The following is a 7527-nucleotide window of genomic DNA, read 5'->3' as shown; positions in this document are numbered from 1 at the left end:
ATGGGCAAGCAAGCGGGGTCTGAGCTGGAAAGGAATTCCATCCACGGACGTAAGAACGTCAGTTGTGTTAATGGGGGAGACGAGGGAGAGAGGGATTAGGGAGGGAGATTAGCATGAATGAGCTTCCGTCGCCACATAAGAGTATCATGCCCGCATATGCGCATAAAAGCAGTGTTAATGAGAGATTATCACCATGAGAGTGCAATCCAAAGGGCATGTGAGCCTGAGATGTGCAATCCAAAGGACATGTGAGAGATCTAAGAGAGGCATAGAGACACCGTTGGAAATAACAGCTGACAAAGGCAGGTAGGATGGAAACATCACAGTCAGTTAAGACTTTACCTAGTTAATAATGCCCTTCCAATGATTGCTCAGTTTGTACCCATCTTCTCGGTTGAAGTTGTGTCTGTGTTTATAGACCTGGATGGCTTCATGAACAGAGTACCTCCATCTTGTAAAAATCAATTTCAATAAAGGCCTTCATCAGGAAGTGCTGCCAAATACTGCATATTAACCTCCTAAAATACATATTACTCTGTGACAATATTGTTATTGGAGCAATGAAATCGATTGTGTAGGTGCTCAGTGGAGTATCACATGAACCAGAAAATTATCTCAAACGCTGACTATAGCTGTTCAAAAACACGTCGCCACGTAGCAAATCAGAAACCAATGAACGTTACACAAAGCAGTGAAGATTTGATGAAAAAAGCAGCACACAAGCACACCAGACCTGGGGTAAATTTTTATTACCATCATTACAGAAGCAACATGTACTGAAGTTACATTGACTGTAATTAAGAATGGCCAATTACAATTGTAAAGTTTGTCTCCTTGAAATCATGTAGGTGGGTATACTGTGGCCTGCATATAACAGGGGTTTTATTCGGGGCAGGAGGTAAAAATTTAGGGAAAATTGGAAAGTTAAAATCGCAGTCCCAAAAAATTAATAAAACACCATTAAAAGCAATGCCGAGTGGTTTTCAGTTGCAAATATACGCTATGTAGAAACATCAAGTGCTAGGCAGTCCCATTTTAGTACTGTAACAAATTATACCATAATTAGTTCCTGTACAGTAACAAAGTCTCTCGCTACACTCCCACTTCTCCAGACCAAGTACTTTCTTATAATTGTTGTATTGTTTTAAGTTACTTTATACATTTATGCTGTATACTTTTTCATGTAATAGAAATTGCTTAGCACTCAAAAAATACAAGTTGTAAACGTGATAAATTTGACCTCAGAAATGTTAAAGAAAATGGATATACTGGGCACCCCACCCAAGGGCAGTGAAAATGAAAGTTACCAAATATCTGAGGCTCAACCTGGACACATGATGGTGATCCGGCTGCACATCCATCAGCCCTGCCCACTTTTACACAACCTTGCCCACACAGCCACTAGCCCCACCCACACAACCACTTGCCCACCCATACAACCGCCATTACGCAGTAAGTGGCGGTGATGTCACCACAGCGCTTGTGCCAGGCTCGCCAGGCTCGCCAGGCTCACAGCAAATAGCCCCACTCAGTGAGACCTCGACCACTCATTCATGGCGCCGCCTGCTGCTCATAGACCGTGCCATTCCTCAGCCAATCTGACCCATGACTCAGGTATCCCTGTCCTTTGCCTGTATAAGATGAGCGCGAGCCAGAACACTTTCAACCAGGACAAAATCTACATTGGCAGAGAGGGGGGGCAACCTTTCTGACACCAGCTCTGTGCCAGCCAAACCAGGATGTCTGGCAGAAATCGTGTGAATGACCCCGGTCTGCTCAGCAGGCTACGGTGCACAATGGACGTAGGACCCAATCGGCGGCGTCAATGTCAGCTTGTGGTATGGTTCGTATGAGGCAGGGCCGCAGGCAGCGGGGGAATGAACATAGCCTTCAGCGAGGCAGCCATGCTGGCGATCTCGGGGTCCTGGGACTCATAGCTGCGGATGAGGCGCGTGAACTTGAGCACACCTGCACACATTGCGTACAGGGGCGGCAGGGCGAGGTTCACAAAGTGAGACCGGAACACTCAGCGCTCAACTTCATAAACTATATGCTCTTACATATGGATCATATGCATGGTAATTTACAACAAAATTAACTAAATATGCACAAAATATTTAGAAATGAAGGCTTGGAATTACGTTGAGAGAAAAATTAACACATGGAAGATAACATACAAAGGTGAAAGTCAATTAATACTGTCAAAAAGTGGATTTGGACAGGCCACATCACAAGGGATGATCGCCGATTTTAAAAATAGTGATAGTGGCAGCCAAGCAATGGAACGCGTCTGAGATTAGATCTATCGAGGAGATGGAGCATTTAAATCATGTATGTGCAGGTGCGAGGGGGATTATTAAATCGCAGAACTGGGAGAGATGGCAATGCCTTCATCAAGCAATAAATTAATTATGGCGGATTATAATGATAGACGATGAGGGGCAGAGTCTGGTGACACAGTAGCTATTGCACTAAGAACCTTGTATATGCTATCCTGCCGATGTCAGCATTAACCTTGCGGGTGTAAGGGTGCAGGAGATGCAGTAGCTGAGCCCACAAATCTATATGGCACCTGAAGCGTTGGTACAAAAAGCAAGCAGAGCCAGTGTCAGGATGTTCCTGGAATGGCTGGGTACTGCTGGGACCCTTCGTGCTCATCTGGGCCAAAGACACCCTTGATTAAGCCAGGTTCTCTCCTGTGGAGTTGATGGTCTCAGCCTGGACTAAAACACTTACCGACAGACGAATATAGAAACCCATGGTCTTAAATAGACTGGGTTGTGATCAAACCGGGTTCCAAGTGTAGAGTTGATGATCTCAGCCCACATTCAATTTTGTTTTGCACTTAAATCACCAAAATGCTAGCCCTGAGAAATACAATTAACAGTTTCACTGCCACGAAAGAAACATTTATGAGTAGGTCTGTGGATAAGAGATCACTCAGCAGTTCTATGAGATTTCCTTCCAAGAAACATTCTCTAACACGTGGATTGATGCAACTCGTTGGAAAGATTTATCGAGAGATTCGCAGCCATGCACGAGTCCGCCATGGTCACGCGGCGACTTGCCACGTACCCTCTCCGTCGTTGGTGAAGCCGTACGTCTTGACCACATCCTGCTGGATCTGCGTGGCGAGCGGCAGCACGAGCTGCAGCGTGCGGCACATGTCGTTAGCGGCTCCATCGCGCGCCTCCTCCATGCGCGATGCATTCTCGGGCAGCGCAAATGCCGCCAGCACCTCCGCCAGGACAGCTGTGGGGAGGCGTGAGGGGCAGGGAGGAAAGCAGGGTGGGCAGGGAATACAGTTACACATAGTTTATTCACGTACAGTACAATACATGTAAGATACAATATGGAATTATTGGGTGTAGAAGCACAATGGTTCGTCAAAAACCACAGTTTCGAGTTTAGAGATACGGTTTTTGGTTCTGTTCGCCTCTCCGCTCGTATTGTACATTTATAATTTGTTCACAAGGATCATTGGGGAACAGAATAAAAGGAAAATGTAGAGGCGAACCAACCACAAGCTTCTCCAAGTTTTGAAAATGTTTATCTTCCATTTGAAATATCAAAAGCCAGAGACACCATCACTGCTCTAAGGAATCAGTAAAAATGCTCAGCGAGGCATAAGTATCAATTACTTGAGATTGGCAGGACAAGTGGCTCACATATGCAGACTTACACACTTAGGGAGACTTGAGATTCAGTATAAATCGCAAATATTGACAAGCAGACACATTCATACACAGGAATCGGGAGATCCATAATCACATGAATAGTGCCCTTTATTCACTCCGGAAAGACTCACTCAGGAAAGACACACTCATCCTCGCAGTGGCTTTTGGCCAACTATCGAGCAAAGATGGTCACTACATCGCGCGCTTTCAGATGCGCTTCTGCAACTGTCTGGAATGCTCTTCCTTACGATATTAAGAAGCCACTGGAGCTATGCACTTTTAAATCGAGATTGAAAACTCACTTCTTTAGGACTGCTTTTTGGGTTTAGTTTGTTGTCCTTCCCCCCGCACCTCTAATTAGTACAGTTAGCTATGTATCGTGTGAAAGAAGTTCAACATACATACATGACTCTTTCAGGAGGGTCACATTATGCTTGTCCAATTACATTGACGATTATATTATTTGGCTTCATGTGGGAGAAAACCATCATTCATATAAGATTGTATCAAGCTTCACATATAAGTTGAAGAATCCATTAATGACCTGTTATAACCTGTCCATTTCTCAGTAACCGTCTGACCCTCTCTTACTAAACATCTGTGAAAAAGAGCTTCATAGCTCATTGGCTTTCTCCAAAATAAATAAAGATTCTGATTCAAAAAAATCTGCATTCCCAGGCATTCTCCTAAGTACTAACCAGGCTCAACCCTGTTTGGCATCCTCAATCTGATGAGATTCCATGCATTCAGAATTGTGTCCTATTCTTGCCCATGATGGCGATATGTTTGAGAGCTAAATACCGCAGTCGATGTCTGCTGGCAACGGGAGGGCTTCAAGAGAGAGTTGTAGGTTTGCTATTGCTCCATTGAATGAGCAGACTACAGTGGCTTACTGTATAGTCCAGAATTTAGGTTGCAATGGCCAGTCGCACTACTGTGGCATGCCTTTAATCTTCCATTCGTGAAGTTTATGTGCGCATCGGCCTGTGATGATACGTTTGCGCCAAGCAGGTTTGAGCCTCTGAGAACGGCTGCACAAGTGGAACGTACGGGACAAGCAGGGCCATATTATCCAAAAGCACAGTAGGCACTGTGCCTCTTACATTTACCACTGTGCCTACGGCCTACGAAAACTGAAGGGCTAACGAATTTCTTTTACCATGTTTGTTTGTTTGTACGATTTATAAAAATGTAACCAAGATATTTTATTGATTATATAGCTTGGATAGGCACTGTGTATATACACAAAGGAGTCAAGTCAAAACTGTTTTTGTAAGGTGTGAGAAATTAACACCGGAGATTAACTTTTCGAGATTTTTGTTCATAAAAAAACTGGCAATAACATATTCAAATTGTGTTTTTTCGCATTCTCATTAGAGGGTGGTGCAAGGGTGGTAACAAGGGCTGCAGTACTGTAGGAAGTTACCACTGAAGGCCGACGAAAAAGAAGTGCCTAGGGCCTACAAGAATGAAAAAAATGGTAAAACCTATTCTTGTTTTTTCAAACTTTGATACTGGCAAAAAAAATGTCCCATTTTGTGGCCTACAAGAACCTTAATCCAGCCCTGGGGTTCAAGAGGTCAGAGCCAAGTTTTGCCATCCCCTCGCCTCGTAGCTTCTCCCGTTTCCTCACCACACGAAGCCAACCCGCGTTGTTACGAAGGATCGATTAACGTTAAACAATGTCAGCATGTAAAGATATCGATGTTCACGGGTCGCATTTGTTGTTGTAGTAATAATGGATTACGTGGGAGGTCAAACAATCGCCGGAAGGGCCACTTACACTCACCGCAAAGCTAAAACCACCAGAATTTGCGGATCTTGAATCGCAACGCAACTCTCGCCCATCGAAATCGCTGCGTGGTGTCGATGAATCAATGGATCGTTACCCAAACATCGCACGGAAGGAATTGGACAAACGCCACCGCGTGAGCAGCACCCTCCTGATATGTACGTCTTGAGACTCGGGGTCAACTCTCCCGGATGCATTTAGACGGCTTCATTATCATGTCGGCGTGGTTATAAACAACCCGCGACCCGCATGGCGTGGGGAGGCCCTCATCCAGCAGTGGATTGACAATGGATGTGCGTGTACAGGACCGTAGAGCAAATGCTTGGCTCAGAGCACGACACGGCTAACAATGAGGACTCGAGCGATATCCCAACCTGACCTGGGCCTTGGCGACCGCACGCGGTGAAGTTTTGGTGAAACAGCAGCACCACTGCCACGTCCGCCGTGGTGATGGTGGTGGTGGTGATGATGATGGTGGTGATGATGGTGATGGTGGTGATGATGGTGGTGGTGTTGATGATGATGGTGGTGATGGTGGTGTTGATGGTGGTGGTGATGGTGGTGATGATGGTGGTGGTGATGATGGTGGTGGTGTCGCTCCGGAACGTCGCGACCAGCCCCCCCCCCCCCCAACGGGACCCCCAATCGAACGTGTCACCTTTCGCCTGGTCCACGGACAGAGTGGGGGCGGCCTGCTGAGTCGAGGCCATGGCTGTGAGGGCCCACGCGAGTCTCTGCCACCACCACCGCCACCACCAAACCCCACGCCACTTGAACAGCGACCGTGGAGCGAGTGACGGAGAATCGACGACGACGAGCGGAGACGCGAGGCACAGGAGACAACCCTCCCCACACCACCACCACAACAACCACCACCACCACAAAGCCTCGAAACGCCGAGACTCGCAACAGACTCACGATGAGCCAACAACAGCAGCAGCAGCAATAACCGCCGGTCGCCGCTAAGTGGCGCTCGTGCCCTGCTTTAATGCCAAGATGAAGCGCGGTTGGCTACGAACGCAGACCTGTCAACCCCCTTTGATTGACAAAGTCAGGGTGATTTTTATTTCTTTGCCCATTATCTCTCGGGCCGTTTCTGAGCAGCGTGAACAAGGAGGTGGACGATGCCGATGCACCGCGTGCAGACCTGTCAACCCCTTATCAGTGCCCCCTACCTTATTACAGACCAATTCAGACATTATTGGTCACCCCATGCCCCTTATAAATCTCAACGTTCATCCTGCAAAGTCCCATCACAAAAACAAATTGACAAAAAAATTTTTGCCCGTATTAAAACGGCTGTACCCCGTATGGATCTGAAAACTAAATTTCCCTTTACCAGAATATGGGGTAATCCATATGGGTTGACCCAGTATGCCGGTACGGTGCGAAAGAAGTTCAACATATATACGAAGGCCCGCTGGCAGGTCACGGAATAGACCCAGGTTCTGCCATGGGCTGACTGACTGAGATGGCTGGTAGATGCACCAGCTATGGCTCCCCGCTGCGCCAGCTCTGCTTTTTAGTCACCCAGCCAATATAGGCCAGTCCTCGACTTAGGAACGGATAGCGTTCCTGAGACTCGTTCGTAAATCGATTTGTTCGTATCTCAGAACTTAACATTTTTTATTGTACATACGGTCAGTGTTATAAAATGTGTTTTGGCTCAACCAAAAAGGGAAGCATTAAACTCAGAAATAAAACAAATATATTGCACATTTGCATGTAAAGTAATACTGTAATGCTAACGATCCATCCCGGCTTTAACCATATATGTGTGTGTGTGCGTCTAAGTCGATGTGTTTCTACGTGTGTGGGTCAATGTCTGTCTGTAAGTCCATGTGTGTGTCTGCCTTTTTCGCCCAAGCAACGCCGGGTACTTATCGTTAGTACTGTAATAAAGGTGTAGCGTCGGTGTCAGGCATTGTATATAGCATTGTTATGCACATTTACCTGTAGTAGCACACATGTGTCCATAGGGGGTGGTGACCCGAGATAGGCAGGATGAGCCGGGCCGTTGAGACACGAGGCTCTTCCAATCCCAAGAGAGGGGTTGTG

At 46.5% G+C, this 7527-nt stretch overlaps 1 protein-coding gene across 1 annotated transcript; it reads right to left on the bottom strand.

Moving 5' to 3' along the window:
- Positions 1-732: 732 nt before the first annotated feature.
- C26H12orf57 (chromosome 26 C12orf57 homolog) lies at positions 733-6434 on the bottom strand. Its single transcript, XM_078606716.1, has 3 exons — positions 6128-6434; positions 3076-3252; positions 733-1968 (listed from the first exon to the last, which is right to left on the bottom strand). Exons 1-3 carry the CDS (start codon positions 6177-6179, stop codon positions 1829-1831), a joined length of 369 nt encoding a protein of 122 aa, XP_078462842.1. The 5' UTR covers positions 6180-6434; the 3' UTR covers positions 733-1828.
- Between the last annotated feature and the right edge of the window lie 1093 nt (positions 6435-7527).

Source organism: Lampetra planeri, chromosome 26, assembly GCF_965212315.1.
Source record: "Lampetra planeri chromosome 26, kcLamPlan1.2.h2, whole genome shotgun sequence".
Lineage (NCBI taxonomy): Eukaryota > Metazoa > Chordata > Hyperoartia > Petromyzontiformes > Petromyzontidae > Lampetra > Lampetra planeri.
This window is presented reverse-complemented; position numbering and strand designations above follow the sequence as displayed.

Coding starts and splice junctions, on each gene's coding strand:
- C26H12orf57 (XM_078606716.1), bottom strand. CDS start 6,179: ATGGCCTCGACTCAGCAGGCCGCCCCCACTCTGTCCGTGGACCAGGCG. Junction 3,253..6,127: donor GTCCGTGGACCAGGCGAAAG/GTGACACGTTCG, acceptor GCCTCCCCACAG/CTGTCCTGGCGGAGGTGCTG. Junction 1,969..3,075: donor CTTCACCAACGACGGAGAGG/GTACGTGGCAAG, acceptor CAATGTGTGCAG/GTGTGCTCAAGTTCACGCGC.